Below are 24,159 nucleotides of genomic sequence, written 5' to 3'. Positions count from 1 at the left end.
GACATCAAATGTAGTTAAATGTACTTTATTGGGAAACTATAACATTAAATATTGAGATGTTTATTCGTCATTGAAGGTAATGTGCAGATAGCTTTGGAGAAAACTTTTCCCAGAAAAATCCCGATACATTGTTTATATGCATAACGATATAATTTTATTAGTTAATAGACATCTGATCGAAGGGAGGCAAAAGCGCGATAATTACTTGTTTTGAGTCATTTGATCCACATTTGACTCTAAACCAGCACAAGTAACTGCATTGTTGAAATTTAAATGAACATTTGGGTTACCTACAGGTGGAAATTTTGAAAAAAAAAAGACTTCGCCACTGCGTCATGTTTCAACTTCACAAAATGTATTGCACTAAAGTACATTTTCTTCATTCCTTGACTTCTAGTGAACGGCAGACAAAAACTTGAACTGGTTCCCAGTCAATCAAAGGGCAAATATTAGTGTATATAGAAACAGACTGCACTCACATTTGTAAAATTGACTGGGCTGAAAAATGTAAGCCAACGGCTCAAGGAAAAGCAAGGATACAGTTGTAGTTTATGTGAATACTGGAAAACAAATGCACATAAAAATATCCTATATTTACTTGATAAGCAAGCATTCTAAGCTGAAAACTGACGTGCATCCGGTTAAACAATATAACCCATCTTAACAGTGATAATTGTGAATAAATGTGTAATTATCTGTTTTGACGGGACAAGATATCTTGTACATCTCACTTATTGACAACTGCTAATCTTTCATTCACATTAACTTTCTCAAGCATTTCTCACGTTTGTCATTACATTTTATGTTCATATATCTGTTGCCTCTTGAGTATAAAATATTAGCGGAGTGCAAATAGTAACAATCTCCTGTAACTGACATGCAAAAAGCTCCTTATTTGAGGAAATAGTATAACCTTAAAAATAATATTCTCATATTAACAATACAAAGCAGGGCATGTTACAAAGTATAAATACTACATTGCAATTTTATTCAATTCCAGTGGAGCTTTTCAAAACCCAGATCCAGTTTATTTTAATAAAGCTTCTCTGCTGTTGCCACGACGATGTCACTCAGCAGGCCATGACTTGTGGCTGTTGGTTGGGCTTCTCGGAGAGTTTGGACTTCCCTGAAACACAAATGCAAAGCAATTCTTCCCAACCTCAATTGAGCCAAGACATATTTAACATTAGACGAGCGTTAGCGTCCACCATCAAACAACGTCACAAACAATAAATGATGATCTTGTATCAGGTGACTCAGAAATTATAAAGGTATGTTTCTGGGCTACGAATCAGCGTGTTTTCCAGAACTGGGCCGGGTTTTTAACTTAGATTCGAGAGCAGTTTATATGTGAAACTATTAAGACAAGTCGGTTCTATAATTTTTCCTTTAATGTTACAAATTAATCTACGATATATAAACTTTGTAAAACAAATCACACTTTAATAATGTATGAAAAGCCTTATTTCGCCATTGTTTAGGTCGCAATGTGTTCTGGGTAGTCCGTAAATTGATGTAGTGGTTATCAGTAGCGATGGCAAATGTAGACAACGTGCTGAATTTAATAAATACCACCCAATAATTTCAACATCATAATGTTAAAACAATGAAAATATTCTAGTGAGACTCAATCAATACAAAATCAAATTTTCATTTAGTATATTAAACCAAGCCAATTTCAAGTATTTGTCCAAAAATCATTCATTTACTGCAAATATATTTGGTGTTTACTCCAAATATATTTTGTTCAACTATATTAGATAGCATCAAAATGAAATACTTTTCTCTTAAATGGTCGAATATGAAGTGAAACTGCTCATGCTTTTCCTGTTTTTCACTTGGACACAAAATTTGATCAGCAAAAACGATAAAACACACCTAGACTGCTCCATGATTCTTTAAGCTTAGTTTTTTCCTAACTTGAGAAACTTCCGCAAGGATAAAACAACACATTTCAAACCAATTAATGTTAGGTATACCTAAAAAAAAAAATTAAAAAGCGATGCAATTGCATAATGACGGCAGTAGGGGTCAGCAAAGCAGTGCACAATCATTTTTAGGTTAGATTAGATTACTTTATTTAATCCGTGTTTGGGAAATTTCACATTTTCAAACAAAGATACGGAAAACAAATGGAATTGTTGCTAAAACCTGAACTTTAATCGTATACCAGGGCATCATGCTGTTAGTTTTCTTTGTGAACAAAGGGTAAACAAATCAGGATGTGCACTTACCACAGCGCACTGAGTTTTTGCATAGTTCATATGGGCGTAGAGCAGCACAGCAGTGTCATTGTGAGACGCCTCCAGCGCGATAGAGAGCGCATTGCTACCATCCTGCAGGGACAATAAGAAATGAGTTAAGTCCCGCAAAGATGAGATGTTAGGGTCTGTGTTTTGGTTTGTTATGATTTTGTTTTGAATTGAATTGAATGCTTTATTTTCATTATACAAGTATAATGAGATTTAAAGCTTCACCATAAAGTGCACAAATGACAACAAACAAGACAAATAAATAATCTAAATAATCAGTTAGTAAGTTAGTAATAAGTAGTCAACATAATAACATAACAAGTGCACAAATAATAACAAACAAAAGAACAGATAAATAATCAATAAGTAATAAATAGTCTAAATAAATAATTAAAATTTCTGTCCATATATTGTCTCGTTATACTGTAATTTCCGAGATTTTGCTCAGTTTTGGGCAGATCTGGCTTGTTGTCATTGTCATGTGAGTGCTCCTCTTTTCCTGTTCCCCAAGTTTTGCTTGCTACTTCGTATTTTGGTTTTACAGTTTCCTCCTTGTTTGTACTTTTTCAACACTAATCCTTATTTTGTGGAAATGAATAAACACCCTGAGTTTTTGCTCCATCTCGCTGTCTTTTGCTCCGTTTCCTTGATTTCCTGCTGCCCGTGAACCTTGACACTACAGATTTCCTGTGAACTTGAATATTGAATCAGAAAGTAGTTAGCATCATTCCTAAACTATGCAATCTGGACCAGTGGCAGAAAAAAATGTGAATAAGGCCCCTCGAGTGGGGGCAGAGAAATTTCACCATTGATACACTATTATAGCACACGCATCGTTATACATTATTTCGAGAACCTACACTCGCCCACTCATTCCGTCTTTACGGCCAAATAAAGCTTTTTAAAAAATCCTAATCTAACCGTGAGACATCTGAAATGAACATTTTTTTTTAATACCATGAGTCGGGTTTTCTCACGTTGAGTGAGAGTGGAGTTCCCCCCAACGTCAGCACAGCTGTGCAAAAATGAAACCCAATCCAACAGAGGCCAAATTATTCTGGCTAACAGTCCGCTTGGAAATATCGTCTTGTCAGGATGTTTTTTTTTTCACTATGTATGATTCATTGAATAAAAACGTTTCGGTTTAACTGGATGGATCACTGAAACCTCATTAAGTTAACCTTTCATTCATCAATATTACATTCAGAAATGTGTACAATTTGATGGTAAAGTGAAGACAGGAAAAAAATCAGTGGATTTTGGCTCGGTCTTGCCAAGATTGAATTAATAGCGTTAAAAATAAATAAATAAATAAATAAGCAACCCCCCCAGGCAACTAAGGAAACTCCCACAAGCTGTTTCCAGAAAAAAGATGATCACAATTGTAAACAGACACATTATAGCTCAGCTGCTGACATCTGTGCAACAAGTATTCGCCACCAAAACAATGTCCAGCTAATTGACTGTTTAAGAACAAGTACCGTATTTTCCGCACTATAAGGCGGATCGGAGTTCAATGAATGGCTGTTCTTAAAATTTGTTTCATATATAAGGTGCTCCGGATTATAAAACGCAGTAGTGTAGGTGGTGCTAATGGTGGTAGTAGTAGTAGTAGTAGGGGGTTGTGTTATACATCCACTAGATAGAGCTGTAGAAGTATTTGAGTGGATAAGGGTTGTGTCATACATCAACTAGATTAGGGTTATTACACGTCAGTACTGTCGTTTAAAAAAAAAAGTTTCCATTTTCCACCACGAGCTATAAAGACCACAGATTATTTATTTTTTACCATATTTAACCAAAATCCAAATTCAAAAAACCAAAAAAAAAGATCCAGTAATTTTGTTATTTGGCCCTTTTACTACAATCCACAGTTTAAAGAATCAGTTGCAAATTTTCAGGGTTTGCTATAACACAAACTCTGGACTCCTGCCTTGAACTTCTTCTCAGAGAAATGATGGACCAGATGATATCAACAAAAATGAGGATTTGAAAATTGTGACCAAGAGTACTAATTTACCAATTTACTTCTGTTGGTTTTTTTTGTGTGGTTTTGTGGTGTATTGATGAAGAAATGTTAATGTCATTAGAGCATTAATGTTGACCTTTAACTTTACGTGGAAATTTGCGTTCCCAAAATTGGTTGTAAGTGAACAAAGATGTTGAGTATCTCACATTATCAACGATGGAAATGTTGCAACCAGGCTGGTCGAGGAGGAGTTTGACAATCTCGGCTCGGCCGTGTTCGCTGGCGCACATCAGAGCCGTGGAACCCTCATCGTCCTGTACGTTGACATCACCGCCACACTCCAGAAGCGCCTCCACCATCTCCTGCCGCCCGTGACTCACTGCTAGCATCAGTGCCGTCTGACCTGCCTGCAAATCCAGAAAAAAAATAATAAATATGACACACGTATAGGGAAAAAATGTAAGTGGTTGCCATTGGGTTGAAAATGTCCTGGGCAAAGGGTTAAGCCCGGTCACATTCTCTATTAGATTAATGAGTACATCTGTGTTTACACATTCTTGGTTCACCACTTGATGGTGGAAAGGAGCGGAATTCAAACCCTGACCAAAATGGCATTAGTTACACTTGGAATTGAGTAGTTTCTGTTTTCAGGCACAGTTACTGATCTACTTGAAGTAGATAAATGAAGACACCCTTGTCCTTCTAAAACCAGTCAATTTTGAGATCTTACAAATAGAAAACTTTGTGTGGCAAATTAAAAGGAAATGACAAATAGCCTGCCAGTGTAAAGATTGACTGCATGCGATGTTTTGCCCTCTTCAGAGCAACAACAAGGGGAACTAATTGGATTTAAAGGCCAGGCCGTGACGCCAGACAGTCTTATGACTTCCCATTGTGAGTACTTGTCAGCTGCGTACAGTTCATAATTTCATTAAATCATCTGAGAAGAACACAAGCATTCTCAATGCTCATATGCTACACATTTTCTTGATGACATTTAATCTACAGCAGGACCTTTTCAATGGACTTGATGTATACAGTTAAAGGCACAGGGACAGAGACAATGATAACGATCGCATACCTGGCTGGCCTTGGCATTGACATTGCCCTTGCTGAAAAGCTTCTTGACTACGGACATGTCGTCGTCCTTCTTCAAAGTGGAAAGAGCAGCCAACATGATGGCCGTGTAGCCCGCCTTATTCTGTTTGTCCACACAGCACATATCTGGAACAGACAATGGTCACGTTCGTGTGAAGGCGACAACAAAGTCATGTAAGTTCCAATATATAAACTCTGCCTTTATAATAATAATGATCTGTATTTATCAACCCTGACAGAAAGTTAATTGGAGTAAACCCTGAATTGGTCGCCTGCCAATCGCATAACATGAGACCAAGCAAGCAAATACACGAGACAAAGAGGGCTCAACCAGTGGATCACGAGCTACTGGCATGCGACGGACTGATGCCAAGGTCAACCGCAAGGAGAGTAGGGAAAAAAATGGAAAAAGTTTTATTTTTTTGGTATTTTTCATGGTTGAAGTTTGCTACCTGAAAAGTAGATCTTGGGTCAAAAAAAGTTGTGCTTTTAACAAAAAATCAAATTCAGCCAACGTGTCTCCATCCTGCACTGCCCAGTGAATATTTACATAATCAGCTGCCTTTCTCCTATGTATGAGTCAGCGTTTATTGCTTTATTTCCCCCACTTTATTAATAATAAGTTGGTTGATATATGGTAAAAAAATGCATCATGGAGCCTATTTTGATTAAAACTTTGAATAATTGGTTAATTAACTACATTTATTATAATAGAATTTTAGATTAGAAGTAGTATACATACCGTATTTTCACGACTATAAGGCGCACCCTCAATGAATGACACTTTTTCTATATATAAAGCACACTGGATAATAAGGCGCCCTGTCTATTTTGGAGAACATTTAAGACTTTTAAGTGCACCTTATAGTCGTGAAAATACGGTAGTTTAACTTTTTTTTTTTTAAATACTAATCAACACACGGCCCAGCTATCTATCAAAAAAAACCTAACGAAGCCCCTGAGTTTGCTCACACTAGATGGTGGTAGACTGCAATTTTGTTGGTCATTTGTGGCTGAGAAATCTCTTGACACACTACCAGACAAAAACATTACCCTATACATCTGCTTAAATAACTAATCAAAACAATTTCACAGTGAGTAAATAATATATGAATCAATTTTTTCAGGTAAGGTTGTCATTATTTCAGTATGATTTTGTCTGGACAATACATACATAGTACATGATATTTTTTATTGGTATACTAATGAATGGACTCATTCATTCATTCTCTTCCATACCGCCCATCCTCGAAAGGATTGCGGGGGTTGCTGGAGCCTAACCCAGCTGTCGTTTAGTAAAGGCAGACTACACCCCAGACTGGTCGCCAGTCAGTCGCAGGGCACACAGAGAGACAAACGACCATCCGCACTCCCAATCATACTGCCACCAGCGGGAATCGAGTCCGCACCTGCCTGCACCGAAGTCAGGCGAGTGAACCTCTACGCCACAAGGCGGCTCAATATCCTAATGTGAGTGGCACAATGCAACGTCCGTCACAAATGCGACAAAATTACACACAAAGTGCTCCCAAATTCCGACCGGCAAAAACGGCAGTTGTAAAAAGTATGAAAACCACATATTAAAATGTGGGGGATTTCTAAAATAGCTTTTATATTGAATTTCTTTTGTTGACTTGAGGGCCATATGAAATGTCTGGTCATTGTATATATAGTACATAGTACAACATTTGCTTGAAATATCATTGAGCATTAGCGTGTCCAATAAAAGGTCCGGCACTAAATAGCTGCGGCCACTCACTCGTGTCCAAAAGCAGATCCACGACGCCAAAGTTGGAGTGTGAGACACTGTAGTGAAGAGCGGTGTTTCCGTTCCCATCACACATGTTGACCACGTGCTCCAACAGCAACGCAGACACTTCAGAGAAGGCCATCAGGTAGTCGGACACCCGTGGAGGCTGAGCCGTTTTGGCGCTGGAAACGCGGAACCACTCGAGCTGGACTATGTGAGTGCTGGTAAGCTACAAGTACATTTGCAAACACAACTTCCATCAGGATGTTATTTCACAGCGTGGAATGTTTTTTCTTCCATCCTACCAAACAACCGACTTGGTGTGAAGAAAATTCTTCAGTGTTACTATCTGCTTAGCTCATTTCCATGGGTGGATTTACTATCAAAAAATTATTGGATGCTAAAAGAAGCCCTCAATTTTAGCATTTGCTCAGTTAATTTCCCTTTTTTAACTGTAATGAAATAATTCAAATTATTCCTGCTACAGCACCTTAGATTGTCTCAATTCTATCAATAAAAAAAATCAGTAAAGACAGAAAGATATTACATTTTTCAGGTTGTTACTGTAAATGGTTTAGGAAGCATGCAGGGACGCACCACATCCTTACTCTTCAGTGATTGGATGCCATCATTGAGGTGACCCTTGAGAATGAGGCAAGCTTCGCGCATTTTGGAGCTCAGCTCAAATCTGCAACAAAAACAGAACGTTGTATGGCCGATAACGATTTGAATTTGGAAACACTTTGGGCGATGCATGAATCCAGATAGACACAACATACTTCTCTTTGATACCATCAGATGAAACATTTTCTGTTTTCAGAATTTCCTCATCAGTGTCGCTCTCATCCATGTTGATGTTTCTTTCCTCCTCTGATGTCTCTTCCTCCAGATCCACTTCATCATCTTCCGTGCTGTCCAAGCAGTCGCCCTCTCCGCTTTCTTCGGATGAGCTTTCCTCTTCTTCCTTCTCCTCCTCCTCCTCTTCCTCTTCTTCTTCTTCTTCTTCATCATCACTGGACGTCGATTCGTACCTAATGAATGAAAATATCATAAAATCTCTCAAGTTTGATTTTTATTATTTACGTAATGGTATCAGATAGCAGACACCGTTTTTACGAAATGTATTAAGTCCTCCTGAAGCTCGGACACCCACCCGCCGTTTAAAATGCCAACAAACTGCAGGCTCTTCTTGCCTGTTGTGCGATTTTCACCTGCACCATTGCCATCTTTCCTCTTCATAATGGATTTCAGCATACCTGTTTCCATTAAGGGTGAAATAAAAAGAATAATAAATCGTAACACAACATTTCAACAACTAAGGCATGATGCGTAATGTATTTTAACTATAGTTCTTGTTAGGTATCTTGATATCTTGATCTCAAGCACGCTTTGGTGTATTAAACTAAAATTGTTGATTATATTTTCAGACTTTTTCAGGGCAAGTTGATGATGTGGATTTGAGTTTTGTCATGTATATCTTCTGGTAACATCATGTCTATTTTTGAAGGATCATTTTCTCTGGAAGTACAGACGCTCCCCTACTTACGAACATTCAACTTACGAACAACGGTACATACGAACATGTCTGCAAATTGCGTTTAAGTCCAAAAATGTTCGCAAGTCCAATTTTGTATTTCGCCCCTTTTTCGGAGTAGTACTTCTTTCCGCCGCTAATACCGACGCCTGGCGCTATGAGAGCTCAGCTCACCCAGCATCTACCTTCTTCTTCGTTGCAATGCAGGAGTGCGTGAATGTATCTCCAGTGTGCAAAGAACCTTTTTCATTTGTATCATTAAATATCTCATGCATCCAATATTGAATATGGTTGGTAAAAAGCTAAAGGCTTCTATTGAGGGAGTTGCAAGGAAGAGGCAAGCCATTTCATTTGAAACGAGTGGCAATAATAACGAAGCTTGATGCGCGTGAGAGTGGTGAGCGTTGCACATTCAGTACCATTTATAAACAGAAAGATCGAGCAGCAGGACCCAAATATTGAACGTTGCACAAAGTTTGCAAATCAATTGAATGATGCCATACAGTGCTACCTCATCATTTATGATGAAAAAAAGAAGAAAACTGTGCAATCGTCATTAGGTCGCTTCTTTTGGCCAGTTTCTAATACATAAATCTCTCTCTCTACAGTACTGTACATATTCTCTCCATTTTATTAAATGTTTTTTTTCAGTACAAACCAATGCGTGTTACTTATACAAGCCTTAAACATACAAATGCACTTGTATAAACCTTCAATATACTTATATCGGCCTTAAACATAAATTATAATACAAAATATAGCACTGAATCAACTTACAAACAAATTCAACTTATGAACAATCGCTCGGAACCAATTGCGTTCATAAGTAGGGGAGCGTCTGTATATTGCACTTGGCTATTTCCTGGTGAGCATTTCAGTCTGGTGGAACTTACATAAACATTAAAGTTTTCAAGCCAAGGCAACTATAATCTATGCTGTTTTTGGGTAGACCTGTCATAATCTTTTGATACACAAAATCTGTTTACATTTTTATGACAAAAAAACAATCTCTTGTGGTTTATTGTACGCAAAACACCTCACTTGGATATTTTATTCTGTAAAAATAAACAGATCTATCTGGGAAACAGAACACGTTTTCAAATCCAACAACTGATTTAGATGTAAGAGCAAAATGATTCTACTAATCTTAAAGTTACCTGTCTTTATGTTGTTCGGTGTTGTTGTGTCTTCTTGGTCTTCATCTTTCTCCTCTGAAATAATACTAACTGCTTCCTCTGGAAAGATCTTATAATCATTTACTGTCAACTGTCTCTTCTTTAAGACGGTTACTTTCTGTTCTTCAGTCTTTTTGTCATCCATATTTTCGTATTGGCAACCAATGGTGGCCATTACGACAATTTCTGGTTCTTCTGCTGTTGCAATAGAATCCGTTTGGGTATTTTGCTCAATCGTGTTCATTTGAAAATGGTTACCTACACATACATCCATCACAGCTGGAGAGCACAAAACAGCGACATCCTTTAGGGTAGCGGATGTAGTCTGGATCTGAGCTTGCTTAGACTCAGGCTTGGCAAGTATTCCCTTCTCAAACGTGACTTTCAAAGTCATCTCCTCAATCTGTGCTCGAAGACTTCCAAGATCTTTGTCTGCCTTGCTCAACTGGCCCTCTAAACTCATAATGGAGTCCTGCTGGAATTTAATGGTGCCCTGTAACGTGTCCATTTCACGCTGTGCATCAGACGTCAGCCCTAGCAGTGACTCCATAACCCAAACTCCAGCCTCCTCTGTCTCTGGTCTTACCTGTGTCCCTTCCTCGAGGAGCACAAGGTTTTCCGTTCCCGTGCCCCTCTCACAAACGTTGAGCTCGGTACCCACAGCTACATCTTCCACACTGTGGTTGTAATAGATAACAATTGAGTCCATGGGCTGATCATCTCCCACAGCGACTGACTTCTTGTCAACAGAAAGCTTGCCTGGAACCTTAACTACAAGCTTTGATGAAAGTTCAGCAGTACGTTCTTCCTTCCCCTCAAATTTCTCAGCGAGCTTTTTCAGTTCCCCAGATTTTTCGTGGCTTTGGTGACCTGGAGAGGTGGGGGAACTTGATCGATTCTGAATGCTAGGGCTGGATTGGGAGGTCTCTGTAGTCTGGGTAGAAGACTCTACTGATCGTTTATGTGGCGCAGACATCACATCGATGGTTGCTTTCTTCTCCTGAAGCGCTAACAACAGCATGTCTTTTTCAGCACGAAGCTCCGCTACCTCTTTTTCAAGAGCCGGAACACCTTTAACACGCTCTTCCATCTCCTTCAGTTGTTTCAAGGCTGTGGCCATCTGCTCTCGAACGGTCTGCAGTTGGCTTGGAGGAACTGGCGTCACCGTAGCGCCGGTAGCAGGAGTGTTGAGTCCAGAGGTTTGAGGACTAGCTTTAGTCCAGCTGCTCTGCAACGGCTGATTCGATGCAGAGCTGGACAACAGCTTGGGGGGATCTGCAAGCTGGAATCGCCCGCCATTGTGGCGGCTTTGTTCCTGCTGTAGTCGCCGGCTTGTTTCCAGAAGAGTTCGCTCAACTCTAGGGTTGCGTTGTGGCGGAGGGGGTGGTACTTTGGCACCGGCAGACAGTGGGGGAACACTGAGGATAGTCACAGGGGAAAGAGAAAGCACTTCACAGGGTGCAGAGCCAAGGCGGTTTCTTGGCGGCGGCAGGGGTGGCACCCTGCCATCCTCGCTACCAGGAGAGGCAAGAGACTCTGTGGATGTCCAACCACGACCCCCGGCACATCTCTGAGAGATTTTAAGGCCTCGTCCAGAACGGCGAGATGTCACCGCTGCCCTGCGGATGTTATGCCCACTTTCTATCTCTTCCACATATTTGAGGAAATCTAGGTCAAGCTGGAAACCATATGGTGTTTGGACAGAGTAAGATGCCGGCTGGTCAACTTCCTCTTGACTAGAATAGAGAAATGGAGAGCCTGTAAGGAAGAGGGCACATGACTGAAAAAAAAATACCAGACACTTGTATACAAAAATGACACTTAAACAAATTGCAGGGCACAAGGAGACAGATAACCATTCATGCTCACACTCATGCCTGTGGGCAATTTAGAGTGCTCTACCAGCCTACCCTACATGTTTTTGGAATGTGCGCGGAAACCGGGGTACCCACCTCGGCCACCGAGCCGTAGTATCAAACCGTCGTATGTAGACAATGTATGTATCTCTGCTACGTACACAATAGGCATGAACTACAACAAAGCCTCCAAGTAATAATGTTGAGGCAATTCATTTCATTCCGCAGTTATGTTTAACTTTTCAGGCAACAACTTTGTAGAACAATTCCCAATATAAAAGCATGCACATTTCACAATGTGTCCATTTTGTCCTCATCTAATTCTTTTGGCAACATTCACTCCTTTTAACATAATTCTTCTCATTGACTCCAGACTTTTTACCCTCCTCATCTCACATGACAGTTGTTAAACTTCACACATACAATTCACCCCTGTCTGATTTGATAAGAGGCAGCAAATTACAGAGTATATGTGGAAGCTGCATTCCTTTCCTTGACAGCCCAAGCTGTGAGTAGTTGAAAACCACACAGACACATACAAGTGTAGACCACATTTTCTCAACAGCCCAAATTAAGTCAACAAAATTATACCACAATGTGATCCCCAAAATTGGGTATCAAAACCAATATCGCTAAAGAAAATGGTATTAATTACTTGATGTTCCTCGTCTATATCTTTGGACTAATCCAATAATGTATGTTCACAATAGCATGGCACCTATGACTGTTATAATGTTGCTTGGTTTTGACTCAAGAAACCATTGTTCATATGTATATAGTAAATATATATAATAAGGTATATTCTGACTGGAAAGGGTTTTTATTTCAACTGAATGACCTGTAAATGTACTTACCAGGTAGCTTTGGGTTAACTTGCACTGACTGAGTCATCTTTCAGGTGCAGGACCTTTCAGCACACACTGCCTCAATAAACGCCTGGCTAAAAAAAACAGCGACATGATCCACACATTTGTCATCAATGACAAGGAAGCAAAACTGATGTCATGTTCAAAGTACTCCCCTTACTTAGCATGATTTATATAGGAAAAAAAAGACAGCCTCTTTTTACTGACTAAACAATGTTATGCGTCTTAACATTATCATGAAGAGAAAATGTTGACTCTTTTATCCACCTGTTTGCCTAAATAGAAACTTGAAAGAAAAATGAGACCAAAATGTAAAGCAAAGTCCATAAAGGTTTGTTTACATAAAGCTGCTTTGTCATACGTTGTGAGACTGTCTGACATTGAACTTTGTTAACTTAAATACCAGCAAATAGCATTTCAACAGTATGACATCACTTAAGAGACTGTCAATCTAGTGACCTCTTGGTTTCTACTGTAGGCCGCAATTGTATTCAGTATATAGCAGATTCTTGCCATCGGCAAGTTTGCGCATTGCAACTGTCAAATCGTGAGTGAAATCTAGTCAGTTTGAACTTACCACGCTCAGACTAAATGTAGGATTCATGCAGCAAGATTCCAGTTTAGTTTCCTCTCCCTAGGAAAGAAGGCAAAGACATTCAGAAAGCAGAAAGTTGAACAACATTTCTCATACAAAAATCCTCATCTTCTGTAACGAACATTCTCGTAAGGGATTACCGGAGCATATCCCATCTGAGAGAAGACCAGACTAGACCCTAGACTGGTTGCCAGTCAGCCATAGGATACCCAGAGAGACAAACGACCATACGCACACAGAATCATATCCCCACCAACGCGAATCGCCCGCACCCTGAACCTCTACAGTGTACATCATGAGGCCACTACAAAAACAAACACGTACAAATTCTCAAGTACGTATGCGGTCATACGTTTTGAGACACGTTGTCATCCGACAGAATGATGAGATGTCTCAAAACCTTTGACCTAGGGTGTACATCCAGTCAGTCATTCACCCTGAAACTCACACATACACCAAAACACACCAAAGTGTTTCCTCACAGCCTCAGGGACATTCCTACAACATGCTGTTGAAACACGCCAGTCGTCCTTGTATCTGACTGACTACAGATTACACGCACGCACACCTGTCGACTCACACCGTTTGCTGTCAAATTTAACAAAACCACAAAGCCCACAACAGGCAAGATAATTAGAAAGGGATTCCGGTCAATTACCAACAGTGGACTCATTCATGAGCAATCCCAAGTGGGCAGGGAAAACAAGAATACATGAAAGGTCTGGAAGTCTGTGCCGTGTCCTCTTATCAGATACTGAGTGTTTCTAGTCACTGTGTTGGTCTGGTTCTCCTCTTAGTTCAGAGGGAAATGAACAAGACTCACGTAAACGGACACAAGCACGCACACGTTTCTGGGGTGAAACATGTTGCCAGAGTTTTCTGGTCCAAGCAGACAGAATCAATTCATTTTTCTTTTCCACCGTTCAACTATTGCTTTTACTCAGTTTACTTATGCTTTTCCACAAATGAAACAATGACACATATTGCAAAAGCTTATAAATCACAAACCTGATTAAAGACTTCAATTTATTCTTGCTTCAGTAATGTGTCAAACTAGATCAGATTGAGGTGAGTGGGTGGTTTATTGGTGTCATGGGATCCTGTGACACAACAAACAGCCTTTTTGTACTTAAAGTTTTATAGAAAAATACTATTTTTCAGTTCGGAGCAAAACGTTTAATTCTTCCTAGGGGGGAGGTAACAAAATTCTCATTGAGAAATACTGCCTTTAAGGGAGAACGAGTATTCATATCATTTTAGCCTAATATTCTTCAATTATTTTTCCACAGCTTATCCTCACAAGGGTCACGGGGCTTGCTTGAGCCAATCCCAGCCAACTATGGACACCAGGCGGGGGACACCCTGAATTGGTGGCCAGCCAATCTCGCAGGGCACAAGGAGATGGACAATCATTCACACACTTAGCTGACATGTTTCCCAAGTGGCTTGATTTACAACAGCCGAAAAGCACTCTGGTACTGAAAACACGACTACTTAATCTGATCTGATCTAGAACGACATATAAACAGGAAAACCACTTTTACCTAAAAAAAAGACACTCAGGTACACCAACCCACCCTTTTATTTCCCTACAGAAGACCTGCTATTGTCTCCCAGTAAGACTCAGGGTGGAAGTTGTGGAGGGTTTGGGAGGTGGAAGAGTGAACAGGAAGCCCATCAGGCTGTCCTGAAAGCTGCTTCCTGAAGGCAGCAGGAAAAGACTGCCGAAAAGACAAGCAAAAGAGTCAGCACTGAACAAACAGAGCCAGCATGGCCAAGACACACACACACACCGTTGTGAAAAAAAAGTCAAACAAAGCTCTTCGTCACGTACGGTAACTCCATACTATGTTCATTCCACAGTATACATGCTCACCTCTGTCCATTTCCAGTACGCATTTAAAGATGACAAAGAGCTACTTCCTTTTCTGCATACATGCCATTTGCTTGTGCGGTCCAACATTCAGGCTGACTTGAAGTTGAAACATCATGCAGGGTCTCCCTTTTCCTTCCAGATTGCCCAGTGAGCACAATTGAGCACATTGTGGCTGGACAAGGAAGCATTATGCCGCTTTGCTGGGGACACTCTCACAGTGTTTTGTGAAGACTCGTTGTTTCCCCTCATAGCAGAAGGCCTGTTCTTTCTCTCACGACAGGTTCATAATGTCGCTGAGTCAATCTAATCAAGTTGAGCAGTGTTCAGTAAGGGTGTTTGGGCAATTTGACACAAGTCCTATTATCCTATCGGTGTTTCTCATGCAAAGCTCAGCAAACAGGTTGATTATACTGAAGAAATTACAATAAAGGCAGCATGTTTGTTCTTCTGTTTCTCTTGTTTCCTTGAACTGTCAAGAAAAGTAATGGGTGGGCCAACCTTAACAACCTGTTTATCATTTGATCGTATCACAAAATTCAACAACGCTCAAAAATACAAATATTTTTTGGAAGAAAACAAATTCAGTGACAGATTTAAATGTAAGTGTAAATGATGACATAAAGATAACGTTCTAGTTGCAGCACTGCGTGTGGGCAAAGCATTGTGCCTTTTGATATAATGTTCTAAAAAAATGTATTACCACAGGAACCGAAGCTGACAAGACATGAATTATTCCCCAGGATAGCAACATTTTGTCTGTTATTTTAAAAACAATGGCATTTCCTGGCATTCTGTTTCATTTAAAACGGGCTCACAGTTTGCATCGCAGTAGCAACATTGAATCTTGTGGCTAACGATGTCCCATTGCTTAAAGCCACTGAGTTTCAGTGAAGGAAAAAAGACATTATAAAATCAGGTTTATCCCAATTTACGACATCAGTGATGTCACAGTACATTGTGGACCACACTAACCCGTGTCCCCCTTCTTTATGCAAACAGGCTTGATCTGAAATGTGATGTTTTTAACAGCTGAACGTGAAATACAAATACGCACACCTTGCTAGTGGCTGTTGTCTCCGATTTCCATTTTACCTCCTCATCTTAGCTCTAAGCATTTTTTAGTGAGCGTACATCAAAAGTCAAACATCTTTGTGTTGACCTGAGTATGTGCTTAACAGAGTTGTCTTTAGAAGACTTTAATCTTCCTCGCAACAGTAGCAGCTGCGACTTCCAGATGTTTTGCATCTTACATCTACGGAAACAAACCAGATGGGAGCAGTTTTTTCTATTCAGAAACAACAGAGGTACAGTATGTTATTTCCTTAACTTCTGACAATTACAGTACTGCTCTCCATCTTTGATTGAGGGGCTGAAGTAATGACTAGCTAGATGTACAGTGACAAAAAGTATACATCTTTGTCACTGAGACTCAGTAAAAAATAAAAAATAAATAAAAAAACTCAAACAAGGGACGTTCTTTGTAATTTAGTTTCTCAGAATGACTGATTCTGTTAATGTTTAACTGGAATTCTTTGTCACTCTGACGTCAGATAATAAGATAATTACTTTTATCTCTATTTGGTTGTCAAACATGTCTTTTGCTTGTTTTATCCTGTCAAACAGTTTACAATCTGGAAGTGATTTCTCTCGACTGTGTTGACCCCCGACAGTTTGCTGCAAACATCAAGGTTTGTGTGCAGACTAAACAAAAGCAACCAGACAGAAAACAAAGAGAAATGTTACCTTCTCTCATTTTGTTGTCTTTTCATTTTGTCGCAGAGACATAGTAGAACCACAGTAAGTTTTAAGTCAGTTTTACATCTACGTCTCATTTGCTTTATGAAAATATGGTGTGAGGGAGCAGAGGTTATAATAAAATATTTTAACAGGGTCTTGCTTCAGATAAAACATAATATTCAAATATTGTACCACATTTAGGAAGCTACTGGATGTATTTTATTTTGAAATGGTAGAGTAATGGGAAACGATCAGATTAAAAGATTTCGAAAAAAAGTAATAATGTGACTATGAGTTGGCACTAGTTTTACTGCTGTAGCAGTGTCGACATCAACTTCAGCCTTCTGTAATGACTTCATAGGGCAGATACGCTTTTCCATAAACGACAAATTTCCATGAGAAGCCAATGAATCGAAGAATTTCAAACTAAATCTTGTAAACTACACTCCTGTTGCCCGTACAGACTTTTATTAAGGTTAATGTTTCATTGGGAATGTTTTCAATGGGTGTTATCCCTGCATTCCATCTCTGCTAAATGACATGCATTTCCCTCGAGAAATCCAAGGTAGTAATTCCTCTTCCATCAAGAGTGTGTTTTTTTTCCAGGCATCTTGTCTTCAATTTTGCTCCCAATGATCTCCCTAACTGCAGTTCAAAACCAAACAGAAAACAATAAGAAAAAGCAAACCGATTTTGTGTTGATGTTCAACTAGAAAAACCAGCAGTAGTATTGTTAAGAAGAAAAAGTTGTTTGTGGTCATGACCAAGTTCTAAAAACAGTCATGGTTTCATTCATTCTTCCAACAAGCAAAGTTTAGATTTGACCCTTTTTTAGTGTCACAACCACAATCTTTTGTTCTACTGACAGTGATATGTACTCCTCAAAAATCTTTCGCACTCAAAAATTACAACCGGTAAATACGCCAGTCATGGCTTCATTCATTCTCCCATGAAGGAAGCGGTTTAGATTTGACCCTTTCTAGTGTCAAACCACAATCCTTTGGTGTACTGACAGTGATATACTCCGCAAAAACCCTTTTGCACTCAAAAATTACAACCAGCAGATGCGTATAAGTGTATAGGTCACTCCATGGTGAGTGTAAATCTTTAGTCAGACACTCAGTTAGACACTGAGCAGTAGGCACACGTCTCATGCCCAAATTCTTGCCAGTACTTAAAAGAACAAGTATTTTTAGCATGTCGCGGTCACAGCAGCAGACAGGTCTAATTGGAGCACACTAAACAAACAAAACCATTAATTAAATATTGCTGTCATTAGCAACCAAAAGAACAGCATCACATAATGGCTGAGCTGACTTTAATTCACTCCTGTAACTAGTTAGAATAACTCAAACCCACACCTGCAGTTGCGTCAAGAACTACTACACACATCAGTAAGTCTCACGTATCAGCCAACATGCTCCAGCATTCCCTTCAACATGAGCGCTGCTGTTTATTTTCATACTCACCAATACACTTACTACTGCACACAGTACTTGGAAAGTGCACCTCAAAATAAATTACCGTTTCCCAAACATAAGAACATCACTTCCTTTTAACGGCACACTTTAAAACCATAGAAGTCCCAATATTTTTTAAGATATCTTTGTCACTATTAATGCAAGACCAAATGAGAGAATTTTAATGCTTATTTGACAAATTTATACTCTTTATGTAGTCGTCTAAAATGCAGCAAGTCTAAAATGAGCCTTTAATTGCAATCAATGGACATGGTTTGCGGAAACATTTAAAGCAAAAATAAAATGAAAGCTTGTGGAAGACATTTGTTATCGTGTACTCCTTAAAGTTGTGCAATGAACTTGACCTTGAGCTCAATGTAAACTAAATTCTGTAGTTTATAACTGTCTTATGGCTGATTGACAATGATCTGCATATACATCAGGCCAAGCAGACATTCTACAATTTCCCTTTGTAAAATGCATAAAAGATTAAATTGCTAAAATGAAGATCACAACTATGTAATAAAATCTAAGCCCCCCTCTTATGACAATTTCAAATAGCATTAACACATCCTTTGATGATATTTTTTTCCTCAAAGAAAAGTTGTTGGGGTGGCAAACAAGATTCTGTGTATAAGAGAGAACTAAACCTGAGGCTATGAGGTTATTGAAAGTGGAATTCCACAAAACTCCAGACCAATTTAATTTACTTAAATGGTAACAGAATCGGAATACCACAGAAAAAGTACAAAATTAACTGCATTTTTTGTGATGGTTGAGGAAAAACTACTAGCACATCTGAAATTGCTATTAAAAATCGAATTCGAAACATGATTTGCTTGAACATTTAGTGACATCAGACTGAAAATGTAATGAATAATGGGGCGTAATCTACATATTTAGACCACCACATCATCTACTGCTGCCCCAGTTCAACAGTTGCAATATTATGCCTCACCAGTTCATCCCACCTGGGCGGATACTGCTATACCATATGTACTGTGCTCTTGCTGTAGCCATTATTTTAAGAATAACTTGGAATGCTTTTATATTTGTTCTTGATCTGCCAAATGAAAAAAGGACTTTCTCGGCATATTAAGAAAAAAATGTCTAATTTAAAACATGGGTTGGTTTAAAAGGGAAGAAGGAAAGGAAGGAAAATGGAGCCAAAACTCATAAACTGGCCTGATCTGATTTCCAAACAACACATCAGTATGGCAGCAAAAAAAAATGTATAAAGTATAAAAATCATAATTTTCTCTTCCTTAGACCTCCCCATTAAAAGACATTTAAAGATTCTACTCATTAATGGCAGTGAACGTTTCTATTCTCATTCACAAATGCTCTTATCGGTGGCAGCGAATAAGTTAAGTTTCAAGTGTGGGGTTAAATCACAAAATAACATGCTAACTAAATAATATAGATAATGAAACACAAACACCGCATTCCACATATTGGTATAATCTTTGCAGGCATTCCAAGTTCTAAACAAGGTAAAAAAAATGTTGCTTACTTTGCGACAGCTTTGTACAGTGCAGTTGATAACATTAACCCATAATAGAGCTAAAAATGGTAATGAGCTTCATTTCATCAGAACAGTCCATAACCACAGAGCTAAATTTAATAGCATTTGATTAAATTAACTCTCTCCACAAGAGGAATGTTCATGCTGCCCTGTGTTTGTCTTTGCAGAAGCAGAGTTCCTCTGGCCTCTTGACATGTCTGACTAAACTTACAGAACGTCTATTTGGGGCACCGAGCAGTAAGTTGAATCTCAAGCCAAGGTACAGTTGCATAAATACGCCTGACGGACCGGTACAATGTTGTTACACTGTAAAACTACAGCACGTTTCTCCTCACGTCCTGTCCCAAATACAGTAATCCCTTGAATATCGCGGTTAATGTAGACCAAACATGGCCGCAATAATCGAAAAATCGCGATATAATTTTTTTTTCCTTCAGTGCTGAGTCCTAGTAGCAGGAGTGGCTTGCACTTACGAGTTTCAGCGTAGATTTTCATATTTTTATGAACTTAAGAAAAATTTATTTAAAAAAAAATAATAGCGGAAAAAAATCGCGGAGTAGTGAATTCGTGATAAGTGAAGATGCAATAAACGAGGGATTACTGTAGATTTAATTCAATCATTGTGTGTATTATGTGTTTGTAACTTAAAAGGGCAATATATTCTCATAAGAGGATACGGAGGAAAAAAAATAATTGTGTGGGAAGAGAATAAGGGGTTCGGAAAATGAATGAATTAGATCCATCCTTCCATTCATCCAAGTCATACCTAGTTTCTGGGTATGATGGCAATTAGGCTTTTTGTCGAGTCAATGATGATGACAAAGCCTATGTCCAATTATTATTATTATTAAGTCCAGGTTGCAAGGGCAGCAATGTCAGCAGAGAAGCTTCCAACCCCAGCCAGTAGACATTGTGTCCTGGGACCTTTTTTATGTATTTTCTAAAAAGTTAGTTCCCTTGGCTGTGTCATTTTTTTCAGATGCTGCAATAGTATTTTTGTATGTATACATTAAAAATGTGCAAATTTATTAAAAATAATCATTGCTTGAGTTTACATTAAAACGTGTTTGTGGCATAATTAGTGTAAAGTGTTTTGCCTTTCTGAAAATGTGTGTCCTGCATAAAGGACGAAACACACAGACATCTTCATGTATTTAGTTTGTTCTATTAAGTAAAACATGCAGACTTTGAATAGCAAAATGAGAGAAAATATGCAAGCACAGGAAGAACATGCAAATTCCACACACAAAAAAACAATCCAAAAACCTCAGAAATGTGAAGTGCTAACCACTTGGCCAGCATCCAAAAGAGATTTTGTTTATACTGACAGGTTAAACAGTATAGCTCATAGTCATGTTATTTCCTCACGCCAACTGACTGCAAGTCCAAGCATTACAGATAAAAGACAACAGAACGTTAACCACTTGAGGAGCTCAAAACTTCAAAAAGAAAACAAGAAATTGAATTTCCTCTGTATAAATATCACTCAGTAAACTCACATTAACTCATTAAGCCACACATGACTTCTAAGTATGGCATTATGGTGCCTCAATCCTACATTGTTTGTACTGATGGCCTGATAAAACCAGCACACAATTGTGAGGTCACCAAAACGGACAGACTTCAATGGTGTTTTTTTTTCTTCATTTAGAGTCACACCCATTCCACCTCATACTGTGTAAACACTCAATCAACTGAAATAATGATGACATTGTACCATGGAATACTCGGAAAATATAGTTTGAATGTACTTTTCTGAGGGCTGCAGCATCGGCTGTCATGGCAGGTGATGTTACATATGAAGAACCAGTTATATGTTATATATATATATATATATATATATATATATATATATATATATATATATATATATATATATATATGTGTATATATATATATATATGTATATATATATGTATATATATATATATATATATATATATATATATATATATATATATATATATATATATATATATACTGTTTTAATTTAGCATTAGTTGAAGGAACAAGGATGTCCCAATCACACACTTTTTATTACGATTCGAGTTCAAGTCACCTGATTTTGAAGATCTGACGATACCAAGTCCCGATTGGAAATCCTTGGAAATGTTCTAAGGGAGGAAAAAAAGCACAGGCAAACGTCCACAATTTGAACAAAACTATCTTAAATTTATATTCATAGAAAATGTTTATAACAACAGCAGTAGTTTCAATGATGAGGAAAAAAAAAATCACAAATTCCCTTTTTTGTTGCAAACAAAATACAGTATTTTGTTGACATGAACAAACTTGTATAAAAAAACTAGTTGTTTAAATTGAACTATTTTGGTAGTTTGTTACATGAGTGTAAATTGCTTATAATCCTCTACTCATTCACACCATTGACAGTGAGAGACATCAAATTCAGTTCAAATGTGATGGCAGGCAGCAAGTTATAATATTTCACTGCCATTGACAGTGACATATGTCAAATTCAATAATTTTACATGAGTTCATCAGCTCTTCCAGTCAAAATGGGTTGGATGACAGTGAGTTAGTAATTATAAATAAATGCATACATTTAAAAACCCAGATCTCATGATTGGACTTTTAACATCGCTATAAGAAATGGCAAAAAACAGGGTATAGAAGTTTGTCAGACTTTAGGGAAAAGAGTGTATATGCTGAAGATAAAAGTATAAGACTATAAGGAATCAAATATTGCTATAGCACCACTATCAGATCTCTATCATAATCATAAAACAGGATTCAAGCTATTGAAAGATAACAGTAATGAATTTCTCAGCAGAAATCGACACTCCTTACGTTTCCTGCTATGCTCTACCAAATAAATGCATATAAAATATTGGAATTTTGTGAATGTTGTAGGATTGTAGTCTTCAACAATTTATACGTTGGACAAATTTGGATTGTTTGGGCCAGAAGAGGGCAAAAGGAAGAAAAACTACTTTGTGTATACATGTGCATCCTGATAACTTTGCCCTTGAGCTGGGCACTGAATCGGAATGTTGTGTTTAATTCCATCTCAACATTTTTGCAAGAATAACAGCATGTGTGGGAAACATTTTTATAATTCATCTTCCAAAATGGGGGGAAAATGTTGATGCTTTGGGAAGATATTAGGTTGAAATTTGGGGGCGAGGTAAACAAAACAATTATGTGTCCTCGATGTAAACGATGATGTTAGGGCAGTAATGCTCTCAGTTGTTTGATTGTTAACATTAAAACATTGGCTTTTTTAAAACTCAAGGAAAATTGTGTTTTAGTCTATTTCTAGGGCGGCCCGGTAGATGAGTGGTTAGCGCGTCGGCCTCACAGTAGAGGACCAGGGTTCAAATCCAGGCCGGTCCACCTGTGTGGAGTTTGCAAGTTCTCCCCGGCCCTGCGTGGGTTTTCTCCGGGTCCTCCGGTTTCCTCCAACATTCCAAAGACATGCATGGTAGGCTGATTGGACACTATAAATTGCCCCTAGGTATGAGTGTGAGCGTGAATGGTTGTTTGTCTCCTTGTGCCCTGCGATTGGCTGGCCACCAATTCAGGGTGTCCCCTGCCTCTGGCCTGAAGTCAGCTGGGATAGGCTCCAGCACCCCCCGCGACCCTAGTGAGGATATAGCGGTTCAGAAAATGAGATGAGATGAGTCTATCGCTAATTCACCATAACACGTACAATAAGTCCACTTCTAAATCGGGCATGGAGAGTATAAAGCAACAACAGTCAAGCAATCAATCATCTTGGCGTATCGATGTGTGTTTGTTTGTTTGTGTGTTTGTTTGTGTATCGGTGTGTATGTGGTTTACCTTCTGACTTGTCTTCGGGGCCGTGCCTTCACACTGGAACTGCTCATGCTTCTCGTGAGAGGAAAGCGAGGAATGTTTCGGGAGGGGAAAAGAAAGAAAATTCACAGTCCCCTTAAAAAGTTCAGCACAAGTGACGATTGAGAGGAGAAGGGGCTGCGTTTCCGCTTTGGACTGTCAAAATAAAAAACACAGTGGCCTGATAAAAACGTAACTCAGTTACGTTAAACTGTTAAAAAAAATCTACGAAAGAAAGAAAAAGACCAGGTTGTCATTTTTGAGGGTTCATCCTATTCATATTGGGAAAACAAGGGTTTATTCTATCTTTTTGGGAGTTCAAAGGGTTGGGATTCATAAACTCCTATATATGCTTAGTCTATTTATCTGTATGTAGGAATGGAACTAAGAACATGTTTTCACTATCATTGTACAGGGTTTCATGGAACAAATTGCTTTGATCTTGTATTTGCTACCATATTATTTTGAAATATATATAAACTATCAAGACTAGAGTAAAACGCATGTATATAAGAGCATGTACATACTACATATAGGGACATAATCAGGATCATATATAGATACACTTTCATGGAAGAGTTCAGACTTTATAGTGACGTAAAAATGAATCAAAATAAATTCATAAGGGCATCATGCTAATTCAAAAGTTT

At 38.5% G+C, this 24,159-nt stretch overlaps 1 protein-coding gene across 1 annotated transcript; it reads right to left on the bottom strand.

Moving 5' to 3' along the window:
• Positions 1–9: 9 nt before the first annotated feature.
• kank3 (KN motif and ankyrin repeat domains 3) lies at positions 10–23,698 on the bottom strand. Its single transcript, XM_077607768.1, has 13 exons — positions 23,495–23,698; positions 21,753–21,807; positions 13,078–13,134; positions 12,489–12,574; positions 9,761–11,536; positions 8,223–8,325; positions 7,849–8,100; positions 7,667–7,757; positions 7,079–7,298; positions 5,303–5,445; positions 4,428–4,628; positions 2,235–2,336; positions 10–1,126 (listed from the first exon to the last, which is right to left on the bottom strand). The coding sequence occupies exons 4-13, from the start codon at positions 12,523–12,525 to the stop codon at positions 1,067–1,069; spliced, it is 2,985 nt and encodes a 994-aa protein (XP_077463894.1). The 5' UTR covers positions 12,526–12,574; positions 13,078–13,134; positions 21,753–21,807; positions 23,495–23,698; the 3' UTR covers positions 10–1,066.
• Positions 23,699–24,159: the final 461 nt, after the last annotated feature.

Source organism: Stigmatopora argus, chromosome 8, assembly GCF_051989625.1.
Source record: "Stigmatopora argus isolate UIUO_Sarg chromosome 8, RoL_Sarg_1.0, whole genome shotgun sequence".
Classification (NCBI taxonomy): domain Eukaryota; kingdom Metazoa; phylum Chordata; class Actinopteri; order Syngnathiformes; family Syngnathidae; genus Stigmatopora; species Stigmatopora argus.
The sequence above is the reverse complement of the archived record's forward strand: the minus strand, read 5'-3'. Positions and strand labels throughout refer to the sequence as shown.